General features: G+C 41.7%; 1 protein-coding gene across 6 annotated transcripts in view; it reads left to right on the forward strand.

Moving 5' to 3' along the window:
• The first annotated feature begins 3,185 nt into the window (after positions 1–3,185).
• Positions 3,186–14,925, forward strand: part of macf1a (microtubule actin crosslinking factor 1a) — a 233,685-nt gene continuing 221,945 nt past the window's right edge. For 5 of the 6 annotated variants that reach the window (XM_080863451.1, XM_080863454.1, XM_080863452.1 and 2 more), the window contains exons 1-2: positions 3,186–3,643; positions 13,390–13,624. In XM_080863451.1, coding sequence (XP_080719577.1) covers positions 13,402–13,624 — 223 coding nt within the window. In that variant the 5' untranslated portion in view covers positions 3,186–3,643; positions 13,390–13,401. The remainder of the gene's footprint in view (positions 3,644–13,389; positions 13,625–14,925) is intronic. The other variant, XM_080863458.1, reaches the window with a different exon arrangement.

Here is a 14,925-nt window from a genome sequence, read left to right on the forward strand (position 1 = left end):
TGTCGTCACCTTCTCATTTCCTGTTATCTTCCTTATAGTATTCTGAAATTTACACTATATATAAGGGTGTTTGAGGAGATGGATTCATCTTATTTCTCATCTTAATTCATTTGCAGTTTTAAATTTATTGGTTCTATTTACAGGCTCACAAAAAATGTACAAACTCAGTACTTTGTAATAAGAAAAAAACAGTCCAGTAAACTGACATTGTTGTGCATTTTCTTGATTTTAGCAAGATATTCAAATACAAACAAAACAACAGCAAACAAAAAAGACTAGAATTTGAGGTACTAAGTATTTCTATTTTACACTAATAGACAGAGCATCTATTATTACTATATGGAATATCTCCTTTGCAAAACTCACACAAGCAAAGTGTCTATTAAAAACACATTGCGAGCTGGTTAAGATTAATGAAACAACACTAAATGCTCCTAAAACATTTGAATGCAGCACAGTTTTTATTATTGTAAAAGTTACATAGCACATGCAGTTCTGTGTTTGCGGTTTGGCTACGTAGAGGAGGTATATGATCTCTTCAATGACTTCTGGGTCTGCTCCCAGTTGAGCTTCCTCAAAAACCTCCAGGAAGCTGTCAGACTTAATGGTTTGAAATGTGCACGTATAACAGCTGGTCTACCCTTCATCTTTTGTTATTGTAATTTTCCAAAGTGCTCTGTGTGTTTAGCCCTTAAACCCTAATGTTGAGCTGAATATTGGTTAAATCAGAATTTAATGTTTGCATTAAAAGTCAGGCCTGTGAGTGATGCAGTGAGTAAACCAACAGTTGTTGAATTTAATATCCTCACCACAGCTGCTTTATTGACTTATGATTTACTGCCCTTCCAGTTGTTGTAGTCAGCAGTCTGCGCTGCGGTGTCTTAATATAAGTGCAAGTTAAAGTGAAGTCTATTTTCTTAACCCACTGACCTAATTTTAGTAAAGTGTACTGTGGATCAGTGAGTGAGTGCTCCCGAGGGACAGCTCAACCACCCTGATGAGAGATAGATCTGAATGGATGCTCCCTGACATCCTTGAGTCAATAAGCAGCCTTTAAATCAGGCTGATGGGGTTAGGAGGCTTCATGAGCCACCACAAGATGGAGCAGGAGCACAGATAAAACACTCAGGTTCCTCAGATTTTACACCCAGGCACTTCTTCTTCAACCCACTCGAGTTTCATGGCTGCATTTATGGTAATTCTTTGTTTATTCGTCCTCTGGTTCTTTTATACATGCAGACTCCACCGTGAGATTTAATTATATGCATCCCTGTAGCCACCAGTGAGGACACAGAGGTCAGATCCTCTGCAAAATTAATGGTGGGGGGTTCATGGTTCATGACATGGAGATGAGTTTATCCTATATTTGTATGTTTTTTCACACACTGATTCTCAGATTTGTATACCAAAGCTGAGTGAGTTTAGTTTACCAGTGATCTGCCTATATTCCTGACATCAGGTCTTGTTTTTAAGGTCATTTGAAGGTCAAACATGGTAGATTTTTTTTTTGCAACAGAAAGAAATGTGACTCGTCACAATGATTGCTTGATACCTTCTGTATCCCTCTATCTTTTTGTTTCAGCTAAGTCCCCAGAGTGTTAAAGTCTCACCAACCTCCTCTGAGGTTTTGACTGTTTGTCCTCACGTGTGGGTGAATGTTTTTCCATGAGGACTGAGTCACACACTCTGAAAGCAGCTGGTCCCACTGTTTTCCAGTTCAAATCCAGATTGGCTTTATTAAACTGGAAATTAAAGATAATCCCGCCTGCGCTGCAAAAGATTTCCAGAAATGATTTATGCTTCCCATTATCACAACATTCCAGCTGTGAACAACGTTTTACACAATGTAACGATGATCAGTTCAGCATTGGTCAATAATTAACTGCAAGTGAAAGAATCTTGAGATCAGTGAACTTTACACTTTGTGTAGCTGGTGGTTCATGCGCTGTTTGGTGAAACTGGCAGCAGTGCAGATAATCCAGCTGTGCTTCTCCTTCTGTGACCGGGCTGATCAGCTGTGACGGAGGGAGGGTGAAAACTGGGATTATCCTGCAGCAGTGGCTGGACAACCCAACCTGCCATACATCCAGGTATTACAGTGGTACCGATTTAAACCAACGTCTTATCAGCCTGAGCGCCAAATACACTGATACCTTAAAAAACATCATTTTTACTCACTGCACTGAACATTACCACTACAGGTTGGTCAGTACGCTCCTTAATGAAACCCGCATATATCACCCCACTTCAGACTTTAGCTTTTATCATCACATGCAACCTGACGGTCAGTTTAGTGAAAAGAGAAGATTGAAACAGATCCCAGACCAGAGCGGTAAAAAGTTCCACAGAGCAATTTAAAAAGAGAAGCAGTGTTTAACATGATCGAGAGCTGCATGAGAAGATGATCTTGAAAGGGAGGATGGTGACATTTAAATCAGGTGAAGACTAATTTGTTTTAGAGGCCTTTTCCTGGAGCCTTTTTGTGTTTTTCTGGAGGCAAACTGGAGCATGATAGTGATTGGCAACCCCAAATCAGTGAGCTAAAAGACATGAAAATGCCACATGGGGCCAAAGTGATAACTGCATGAATCTGTGTTGATCTTCTGTGGTTTCATATTAGAGATACCTTCATATAATCCTTTTTTTTCCCTTTTATTTAATTAAATTATATATGTTTAGATACAGAGCGGTGAAGTCCGGTCTGTTCCAGGAGTCCAGTTTTCTCCAAATGAGTAATGCGGGACTCCAGCGTCAGCTCAGACTGTGAAGGATCTCCTCCCAGAAGACTGGGAGCGGCACCCCAAACTCTCCCAATGCTTTCCACTGCGCTCCCTTCCTCCAGCTGTAATCAATTGCTTTTTAAGATACTCCCTGCCTTCCTCCAGCTGTTTGGAGAAGGGAGAGGAGGGGTGGCGATGGTAGTATGGAGGGATTATAAAATCCCAGATTAATACGATCGCATGTGGCGTAAAAGCGCGGACCAGATCAAGCGCTGCTTCTTTTACATAATCCCGAAATATGTGAATGGAGCAAATGCACCACTGTGAACGCCTGTGGTTTCCCTATTCTCTAAGAGATTTAAGAGAAAGTGTGTGTGTGTGTGTGTGTGTGTGTGTGTGTGTGTGTGTGTGTGTGTGTGTGTGTGTGTGTGTCGGTCCAGGTTTGGCGGTGCTGCTGAGCCACAGATGACGCAGGAGTACACCCGAAATCTCAATTTCCGCGACACTTACACACTCAGTAGTCATGGGTTAAGTATCGTAGCCGTGAAAACTGCCTATTTAACAGAAAAGAGAGGTTGTGTGTGTGTGAAAGCGGACCGGGAGAGGAGGGCTGGTGGGGGGTTGCTGAAGGCGAGAGGAGCAGAGAGAGAGAGAGAAGCAGAGACTGAGAGAGGGGGGAAAGGAGGAGGAATAGGACAGCCATTACCATTCAGGATCACGTTGCCCGCTGTTCTCTCCAGCCTCATCCCACCGGCTGCGTGTCGGTTCGGTTTTGGAGCAAAAAACCTTGAATACAAAGCCAGAAAACATCCAAGCTTCCATCCACCCATCTACCCCCAGGAGGAGAGGGAGCAGCGGCGGCAGCATCCCCGGCCTCCCTCGCGCTGTGCTCGGATTCCAGGACCGCTGCTGCCCCGGGGAAGGTAAGCGCTCCGGAGCTCATGCAGGCAGGCAGCTCTTGTCTGTGCTTCACACTCTCGTGCGCGTTCAAACCATCGTGATCATGTGTTTTCACGAGCTGTCAGGCCCGCTGCTGTTATGGAGTGTTTACAGGGACAAAACACTGATGCTTATTAGCTCAAAACGGATCGCTGTTACTCACTTTAAAATAAATTTACAGACATGTTCAATAAGAACTGCAGACCAATCATAACTTGTGCACTGGTTATAATATATGGATGGAGTTGTTGTTTTTTTCCCCCAGACTCAACGTGTTGCTCATTAGCTCTGCGTTTATTGGCGTGATTTCCAGGAGATGCACTGCAAGTTTTAGTAATATCATACATCCGCCCTGTTTCTAAGCACACTGCTCATGATTTGTGTGCTGAAGGGCTGGGCTGGAAATAACCAGCGGACATTCACACTGAGAGAGATATAGAGGGGGTTTCTGGGTCGTGAGAAGGCTGCCGTGGCTGTTTCTCCTAATGAGACACTCAGCAGCAGCAGTATGGAAGCAGCATTTAGTCAACAGTGCCAACCACAAATGGATAAATGTAATTAGTTGGTGTTATCCATCCAAGCAGTGGCCGTGTGTTGGACAAAGAGCTCCCTGCTTTCCAGCCTTTCAGTGCGCGCACACAGCGTTTGGGCTCCATGTCTGATGTCCATTCATGCAAACACATTCCCTCCTCACAATCAAAGGGAAAGACAGACAGAGAGAGAGCGAGGCAAGCGTGCAACGCTGGTGACACGAAACACCAGCTGCAGCTATATCTCTGTTATATGTGCACCAACACGCCCCGTGAGAGGCTGCCATTATTGATCCGTGCATCCCTGCAGCCAATTATATCCAGAGACACCCCATCATCACCAGCAGCACCTCCATCTCTACCTGCTGCATGAATCCCAGTGGGCTCCATAACTGCAGGCTGTCTATCTGTCTGGAAAATACTGGATATAATGTGCAAGGTGCAGCCAGAGGGAGGGAAAAACAGGATTCAAGCAGGAGTCCCCTCCTGCCGTTCAGCACCAGATGGTCAAATATACATCTCCCTCTAGCCTTATGCTGGACATTCAGCTTTCAGACTACTACACTCCTAACACTCTCAAACCTTCATTTCCATTTAAATGGTCGTTTTAAATTGGTTTCTTCCATTTTTTCCTCTGCACTGCCACGACACACCTCCTTACTACTGCACGTTACAGTGCAGGAAAGCACCAACATGTCTGTGAGGATGGGGATAGAAGACAGGACTGTTATAGTGGGAGACGTGGTTGTTATTTAATTTGCAATGAATTGTGGAATGTCTGGTTTATTTCAATCAGATCATCCAATTTAGACTAACAGCAGTGGAAGCTGTTGTTGCTTACTGTCATAAACAAGTGAAAAGTGGACATTATAGGCGCCTAGAGCTCAAGGTGACGCCTCCAGGTTTCCTGTTTTTGTACGTCCAGCAGTTGAAAGCCAAGAGATGCTCAATTTATAATGAAATAAAATAAAAACAAAAGACTAATTAATCCATGCTGGAATATATAAATATATCTAAACTGCTCATTTTGATAAACTAAAAAACTAAAACAATAAAAGCAGCAAAATCTGAACATCTGAGACACTGGGAGCCAGCGGATGTTTGGATTTTTACTCATCTCTCCTTTTTTTTTTCTTTTTTTTTATACCAAACATGTAGTTTCCACCGTGCCTCATTTGCTTCATTACAGGTTATGGCTTTGGTGTGGACACAAGTCACTTTTTGGCTGATTATAACCTATCTTCTTTATTTTAAAAAGCCTGATGGTGAGGAAAAATGAAGACTTTCCAAGCATATAGTATGATCCTTGCCTCATTTCAGAGCTTTAAATCCTTCCTCTTCAAGTGGTTCTGGCTGTTATCAGGCTAGGATTACCCCCATTTGAGAACCAGTGGGCATGTTATCATTCATTTGGAGTGTGGTGTCCACCTGATGAATGAACTTCATTCACATTTTAGCTTTACTTTAGTCTCCGTCAGCTTCCGAGGGTAAACATCCAGCATTTTATCAACTATATTTTCCATCCTGTTCACTAGCTTGTTGCCAGTGTGATATTTTTATCCTGGGACTTGTTTGGGAACAAAGTGACTTATCCATTTAGTCATTCAGCATTGTTTTCATGGTGCTGAAATCGTCCCTCTGCTCTTTGTGAAATTCACGACTGGCACCTCCACCCTTCTGTCTGTCTGCCTGTCTGTCTGGCCAAGACTCTCTGTGTTGATTTTCTTCTCCCTGCAGCTTTCTGGTCTGCAGAGAGCATTTTTACCATGAGTGAATAAAGGTGGAACAAAGCCAGACACACTAACATTGCTTATCGCCACATCCTGGAGCAGTAAATATTGACGAGCGTATACAAGACAGGCATACGATGACAAACGATCAGGTCATTCAAATAAGAGATCCTGTTTCTTGTGTCATCCTTGCTCATCTATGCACATACTTTTCTTTCTTTTGTTTAGCTGTCCTTTTTTTTCACTCTCATGTTGATGGACTCCAGTACACTCATGCCAAGCAGCTTTGTTGGCAGTCCAGTCCCATTTGTGTATTTATGCATGCATACTTTCGTGTGTGTGTCTGCATGTGTATTAATGTATGTCTGTGTGTGCACGTGTGGGGGAGCTCAGTCTAGCCATTCATTTATCCAGTCAGTCAGTCGTTGGTGTGTTACTCATCATAGCTGGCAGCTGCAGTTTAAAGGGAGGCATTTCTCATTCATTCTTATATTACACTGACTAGTTACACTTTTAATAACTGACGTAAGGAACACGCTTTAGATATGCTTATTACATTTATGCATGGGAGGGAAAGAAGTTGCATCACTTACATTGTCCTACCTTTCTCCATTTTTTCTGACTTATCTTATTCAAATATGTCCTTTAGAAGCGTGGAAGTGTTGAAATGCTACATCCTATATAAGACAAAATGGGAAAAGGTTTTGCTTTGGAAACTATAGATATGGCTCTCCTTATTTCCCAGATTCTCACAGTGAGACGGTGATGCAACACAGATGTAAACATGCCCCTTTGCTAACCTTTTTTTTTTTTAAACAAACATAAACTTTAAGCAGGTTTTTTTTAACAATAAATCTTATTTCCAGCATATGATATATTATCTTTGTTTTGTTTCCAGGAGCTTTACTGATTTTTAGATCATTACATCAGGTTTTATTTGCATTTTACACAGAATCTCAGCTTTTTGGACACAGGGTTGTACCCTTCAGCTCAGTGACATGCTGATCTTTCTTACTTAATATGTAATTTATCTAATTTATACACAAAGAAACAAAAACAAACAATAATCTTGTCAACCTTTATATGTTAAATACAGACATGGGAGCAAGTATCATCTTTTTATGCAATATTTTTTTTAAAAGCAAAAGAAAAATGAATTAAATTGAAGTTTTACAGTTAGTAATGTTAGCCTTTTTTCCTTATGCTAAGCTAAGCACTGATTGCTGACTCTAGTTTTTTATATACATATATTTCCAAACTTATATTGTTTATCTGTAATCTAATAAATGTAAGTATGATCTAAAGGGATTTAAGCCAACTTAAACTGGAAAACCTTAAAACTAAAAGCATAAAATATGGCAGGTCCTTTTTCAATAAGCTAGACTAGTTAGCTTTTAGCTTTTAAGTTGCGTATGTTTATCTGGGATTCCCCCCCCCCCCCCTTTGACTGGATTTTGCAGCACCACATAAATCAGGTCAGTCAACCAAATAATAAATTCAATGTATTTAATTTTAATCATCAGAAATAGAAACAGTGGGTAAGCTAGCATTTGCTAAAGCTACTTGCATTACTGAATAAAGCTAATCAGTGCATCCTTATAAAAAGGAAATAGAAAAATGTAGTTTGTATAAATGTGACTATATTAAACCACAGTATAAGACATGTACAGCTACAGGAAAAACTAAGCTTATCTCATAATTCAGCAGCTTTAGTAGCAGTATCCTGTGTGCCTCTGTCAGTATTTCATATTGTTGAGCTAAACTTGCTAAACTTTCTTCGTTTTCTTCACACTCTTTTATGCATAGCTCTCATAAGGTCCCACCACAGTATTTCTGGCTAAGGTCTGTACTTTCACTGCGTCATTGCTGTACTTTGATTCTTGATTCTAAAAAATTAACATATTTTATTTGTTAATTTTTTCACTAATTGGACTGTCATTAACTTTAACATGCTAACTGAAGCCTGTAGAGTCTGAGATGTAGCTCTTAGTTTTTTACAGTTTCTCTGAGCATTGCACGGTCTGACCTCAGGGGGAATTTGGTGGGACATCCACTCCTGGGAAGATTGTGACGTTGTGAATCACTTACGTGCACACTTACGTGACCAGCACACTGTCAAAACATCTGCTTTTATAGAGGTGGCCATACTTACTGATAATCAGCTGTTTAAGTGCATTTGATTAGCAGCACACCAGAGAGTGTACATTAGTCTTCACAATACTCAGCGTAGTCTGTGAAAGTTTTCATTTGCACTTGACACTAAGTTTTAAGGGTTTACAAGTGAAAACAATGATCAATGTTTTTCGTACTTTTCCATAAGTGCAATCAAAGCAGTTTGAATGCTCTTTTTTGAATTTTTTTGTGTATATTTCGATGTCATTATAATATTTAGAATATATAGAATACAAAAAAAGGTCAGGTTAAGGTAATAACTTAGTTTCAATCAACTACAGTTTGTAGTTTCTTTGTCAGACTTCATATCTCAGTCTATTTTGGGGGGTTGTTTCAGGTTTTACTGGGTTAGTTGGGAGCATGCAGGTTCCCAGATTTTGCAGGATGTACACAATGAGTCACATGTTAATCAGTTGTGTTTTCTTGTTTGGTGGCTTCATGTTACGGTGTGTGTCAGGGATTGTTTTTGTCCAATGAGCATGAATGTCAGTGAAACTCTCATCAGTGGCTGTTACCATGCTGGAATGCTGCCCTGAAGAGACTAGAGTTTCACCGGCAGTTACGACCGTTAGTCTGCAAATGTCTGGATTTCTCTCGCTCCTCAAATCTCTTTTCCTGTCTTCCCTCGTCGCTCTTTCTCACTCTACATCTCTGTCACAGTCTCTCTCTGTTTTATGTTACTTTTGTTTCCTGCAGCACACACACACACACATTCAGACACACACACGCTGCTGAAACTAAGCTGTGGGAACAGACCGTGTCCATGTAAATCCTGGCTGCGAGTTATAAATCAGGCCAGTCAACCATCCAGTACCTTTGTTTGGTTTGATTGAACTGCTACAGTCTGTCACAGGAAGAGGCCAAAAGCTCTGCGTGTATATATGTCCTATATATACAAATACGCCTGTATTACAATATTATTGTTTGATAGAAAACCTAAGCAACAGCAGTGTTGTTTAACCTTTCAGTGCTTTTCTCCCTTTTGTAAATGGGATGTTTTTGACTTTTGTTAAACCAGGCAAATAATTTAAAGACATTTATTCAGGCTCGAAGAACATTTGTGGGTCATTTCAGAGTCGCGTGATACCTCTTAGATCTATCAGTTAGTAGATTTGTAAAATTAATAACAAAAATCATCTAACAAATAGTTTCAATCTGGGGCACATTTTTATATTGATTGTCTAAAAATGTTTAACTGAAAGTCTAAAATCAAATCAAGAGGAACAGGGTTAGTTTTTATGAACCACAGTCATGTGTTGGTTAGTGCCAAACACCAAGAAGGTTCTGGGTTTGAACCCGCTGGCCTCTCTGTGTTTGGATTGCATGTTGCTGGTCATTTGCTTTTTTAAGTCATAATTAATAGGATATAATAAGTTTAATAGGAAGGAGGAAAGGCCCAAGGGCACAGAGGCAGAAATGCAGAGGAATGGATGTTCCTGCAGGGATTTGGAGCAGATTACCCAGAGCTGAGTGCAGTGGCAGGGACTCATCACTGACCTGTGCTTCTCATGGAGTGACGACTCATAGACCAGTGATTAATGACAGCAACAATCATGGCAGCACATCACCTGAGTACCTTGGACTGAAGGTACTGATTAGAATTTGGTGAGCGGAGGTTAAAGGTCACTGTCACTTTACAAAAAAACCTCAATATTTAACCATAAATCACACATTTCTCCAATAATTCTAGCAGACTGTACACAAATGTCTCACTGGAAAAAATCTGAAGTGATATTTATTTCTAAAAGTTCAATAGTTATCTTTACCATGACGAAATAATACGACATAAAACTCTGACTTTTATTAAGAAGTGCCAAGTGTGAGCATGTTTGGTCAGATATTAAATTGGTGACTCAAATCTTTTCTGGCCACCAATTAAATTCCTTCAAAATCTTCCATATAAATAGATATGTGAGTGTGAACAGGAAGAGAGGCAACCTGTAACTTCACTGGTTGGTTAAGGTGTACACCCGAAAGGTGGTAATTCTTCTGTAGACATGAAGCAAAGATTAAACAGTTGGTGTGTCAGAAAGCAATGATTAAGTTAAGCACTTTTGAGAAACTAGGGCTCAAATTAACCTGTGATGGCCCCTTTTCAGTGTATATTTTAAAGTGTAATGGCTGGAATTCACCAAACTGTGTGTGTGCTTTTGTTTGATGGTCTTATTGAGGAAAGCTGTGCCTGTGAGTAAAAACGCCTTGGTGAGGGTCTCATCACAGAAGGAGTGAGCTCGCTCTTGCTCGCGTTTCTCCTCCTGGTAGTTTCTTTTTCTTCAAAGTTCTCATTCTGTCTTCACGGAGCTGTAATGACACGGTGCGGCTTTGAAGCCTCAGTTCTGGCTCTATTTATAAAACCGCTTGTTGCAGTGGCACTGACTCACTGTCAGAAAGCGGCAGGGAACCAGACTTACACACACAGCTATACACCAGTGAGGTCGCTGAGAATTCTGGGAAGGCATTTAACCTCTTCCTCGCGGCGTTGCTGGGGAGACGGAGGGATTCAGGAAGTGGGGTTTTGCCAGCGGTTTAGCCAGAGGCCAGTCAGCGGAGGTGGAGGAGGAGGAGGAGGATTTTTGGCAGCAGCGGAGCAGATGGAAATCTCAGCCGTTGTGTTGGACTCACACGTCGTGCAGTGAATCATTCCCACTCTGTGACCACCTCTCAGGTCATTCCACAGTGTAGTCTGCTACAGCATGGAGGGGGTAAACACAGATCTACTGTGACGAAGTCTTTGGCAGCCAGCAGAAGTTATTCAGCGACAATCTGCAACACTTTGAGGGTTAAGCCGATTGTTTGCTGAGGAGAATTTCTCAGAGGTCGCAGTGTTCGCTTTTAGCTCTAACTGTCGGTGGATGAACTGTAGAACAAACAGTATCCCCGTCTAGTGAAGTTGGCGGGCTTTTGAAAACAAGGAAATAAAAGTAATATGTCATCTCTAATTATTTAAAGATTATAACTTATTCTACTCTTGTTTAAAATAAACACTGACATAAACAAGAAAAACATAATTTATTTGTGCATTCAAATACAACAGCTCTGCCATAATTTATACTTTGTGCTGAGTCCACTTTATAGTTACTGCTGAGGTCAAAGTCTGCATATTTTACCCACTGCACTGATTTAAATGGGGAGGAAATGTCATAAATGATGACGTTAATCAAGGCTGAATTCCATTTAGCTGCTTTCAGTTTCAGGGTTCTGCTTTTATGCACAGGCCACAGACTCATTTGATTAGAACAAAGCAGCTGTTAGTGCTGTTAGTAACACCTGTACTTTTATGTACTTTTTCACAATAACAAGCTAGCATCCTGCTGCTCTCTCATGCATTCAGCTGCATTTGATATTATTGTCCCCCGTTTTTAAACCTCAGCACAGAACTGCTGGGACTCCCTGTGGAGCTGAAATATAAGAGCTGATATAAGGCAATTCATTCTCTCAGAATAGAGGTGCTGAGTTTAGAGTTATTGATGTATTGATCCTGAGATGGACGGATCAGTTCATCGGGTCTCCAGAGTCCTACAAACACACACACACACTTCCTTCTTGTGTGTGTGACGCCTGCAGCCCCTAAATCGCTTTAGAGAGGTAGGTTAAAGAGTGGAGATGAGCAACAGATAGAAGTGTAGAAACGTGAGAAGGTATAAGGAGTGAAAGCGAGACGAAGACAAAGGGAAAAGCTCTCTTCTGTCTTCCTGCATATTGACTCTTCTTTAAAAATAGAAACGCTACTCAGACTTTTAAATCTCATCTCGCTGCTCCTTTTTCATCACTGCCTCTGCTCAGCCTGCTGAACTGTTTCCCATCCCCCCACCTCAGCTCAGAGATTACTTTCTTCCATCACACCTGGAATCTTCCATATATCTATAAAAACTGGTGTGTGTCCAAACTGGAGCAGTTACACCAGCTTCTATCTCTTTTTATGCCTTAAAAGTTTGCATGATCTTTGTGTTTGTCCGGGGGCTGTAAATGTAGCTGTAACCTTACAGCTCAGCTGAGGGAGGACAGCGTCAGTGTTTACGCTGTCAGGAGCATGACCCCCCTCATCACGGATAGATGCTTCAGCGCTGTGATGTAGCTGGCAGTCTAATTCAGCCAAAGGGAAACAGTGTGAGTCTGCTCACGACAAGCTTGCAGACTTGTTTGTGCAATCTGGTTGTGATTTTTGGAAAGAAATATTACTGTGGAGTTTATCAAAAGTTTGAGCACCACGAAGCGAGTGTCATTGAGTTCCACTGTAATTAGGAAAACGCAGACATCTATCTGGATGTCTAAAGAGCACACTAAGATAGAGGAAAAATATAAATAAATAACAGTTTGGAATGAGTTCCCATTTGAGCAATTTGTCAGTGCACCCACAACTTCGAAGAAAATTGTGTTTTTAAAAAGCTTGAAAGATGTTTTTTTTAAATAATAGATGTTGCAAAAATGCCATGTGGGGTAAAGAAATCCACAAAATGTACAAAATAAGAAGCTTTTTCAGTAATGTAGGAACATGGACCACATCTATTTTAGAAGCATCCATCCGAGAGGTGATGTACAGGTCAACAGTGTTAGGACTGTGATTGGATAACTACATCTATGGCCAGTTTAGACAGTTAATGTCACATGATGCCATCTTTGGCCTCTGAGAGGAAGCCAGAGTGCTGAAACCCATGCAGGCACAGGGAGAACATGTAAACACATAGAAAAGCATCAGCTAATCACAAGGTTTGAACACAGAGCCTTCTTGCTGTGAGGCACAGTTCAAACCACCGCGCCTCCGTGTTGCAGAAGCAGTCTGTGCATTATTTATGTGTCGGTCCGAGCACATAAATAGCGATTTAAGAGGGTAAAGCAAGCGGTCCGCTTTATGCGTTCTGATCAACTGAAGCTAAGGATGAAATTTCATCTGTGTCTCAAAGTTACATCTTTCATGTTTTGTTTATTCGAGCAAGCCTCAGACATTTCCAGTGCGATGTGTGTCGTCTTCTTCTCTGAGCCGCTGTTTCGCTTCCATCCAGCTGTCGCTGCACATCTGCAGCTTCCTGAACACTGAAGCTATCATCTGGACACAATGATTAGTTTAACCCAGTTCATTCTCCTTCCTCATTTCTCTCATCCGTCTTGCTACATTACTACTGTTGTTATGTTACAACTTTGCATCATTCATGACCCCTGCGTGATCACACTTTAAGCAAGCAATAAATTATCGAGTGTTTCCACGTTGTCCTTCTTTTCTGACCTCTTTTCTCTTCCCACCCTTCCCACATCCCTTTTTCCTCCTACCATCCTTCCTCTCCTTCCTTCTCCTCCTTGCAGCCCTAAGCAGAGATGGAGTCTTCGGATGATGATACTCTGAGTGAGCGCTCCTGCGTCAGCGAGCCGTCATTCCGTAGCGAGCGTTCAGGGGGGTCGTTATCCCCGTGTACATCAGGACTTGTGGGCCCACCGGGAGACACTTTGCCATGGAACCTGTCTAAGCATGAGAGGAAGAAGAGGAAGAGCCAAGATTCAGTGTTGGACCCAGCAGAGAGGGCGGTGGTTCGGGTCGCAGGTGAGTTGATAAATGTAATACTTTATCTTTCTGCCTTTGAGCAACACTCAAGGGAAGCTTCCAGGAGATGGTGAAGAGGCAGAATTTTGCTGATTGAACTCTATAAAAGCAGAGTGGGGCTTTCAGGCACAACTTTACCTGCTTTCATGAAGGAGGGAAACTATACAGAGAGGTCTTCAGAAGCTTCATGGGTCATTGCCATCACAGGGTCGTTTGTGAGGCATTGCCTCCCAACATCCTGTGAGCTATTACACTTACATGGGTCAAGATGTGACCCATGTAATTGTGCCATGTGTCTGTGGAGTGGTTGTTTGGTTCTTCCTGTGTAAAGGTCCGAGCACTCCTCACTGCATTGCACACACACTACCTGCTTTGTTTATTTTTGTCTGAGGGTGTTGCTGGGTCTGAAATGTGCTGGGACGTCATGCTCTGAGAAAAATCTTCTGAGTTTCTATGAAAAACCTGCTGCATAAGAGACGACAGTGTTACTGTCTCTCTTCTGCCTTTTCCTGGTTCTGTCCGAGTTCTTCCTTTTGCCTTTTTTGTGAGTCAATGAAGGCTGAGTTTGGATAACCACAGTTTTAAGTCCTCTTTAAATATATGTGTCTGGTTTGTAGCGTTAGTGCTACAAGGGGAAAACTGCTGAAAAATGCACTCTGATGTAACATTAAAACTGACAGGAGCAAAGCACAGTTGCTGCACATCAAAGGTTCTTAGTTTGAACGTTCCTGGTCAGCTGGATCCTGACGTGAGATTGGTTGGACATTTCAAAGCTGACTGCAAGGTGTGTGGATGTGAGCATGAATGATTGTCTGTATTTAGCCCTGCCTTTGTCACGGATTAGGTGTTTGCTGCCTCTTTCCCTGTGTCAGCTGGGATTAGGGTGCAGCGCAGCCCCCTGATGTCATGGTTGGATAAGAAGTTTAGAAAATGGATGTAGTGTGTCATTTTCAATCAAAATGAAGCTTTATACAAAACATAAAATATAAGCAACGTCAGCAGCATGGGGACATTCAGGTTGCTTTGCTCAGGAAATGCTTTTGCACCAATTAATAAAGAAATATACAAGTAATAGAGGTTGTTCAGGTATCTGATCAGGACGCCTCCTGGATGCTGAAGAGATTATATCTCTCAGCTGGCTTTGGAACGACTCAGCGTCCCCCAGTGGAACATTTGGCTGGGGTGAAGGAAGTCTTCTGCCCAGTGACTCAGACTCAAATGGATGGATATATGTATCAAAGGAAATGAATAAACAACCAAAACGGTTAAGAGTTCCAGAGTTTTTGGTTACTTTTTGTTCC

This window comes from Rhamphochromis sp. 'chilingali' (genome assembly GCF_963969265.1).
Source record: "Rhamphochromis sp. 'chilingali' genome assembly, chromosome: 17".
Classification (NCBI taxonomy): domain Eukaryota; kingdom Metazoa; phylum Chordata; class Actinopteri; order Cichliformes; family Cichlidae; genus Rhamphochromis; species Rhamphochromis sp. 'chilingali'.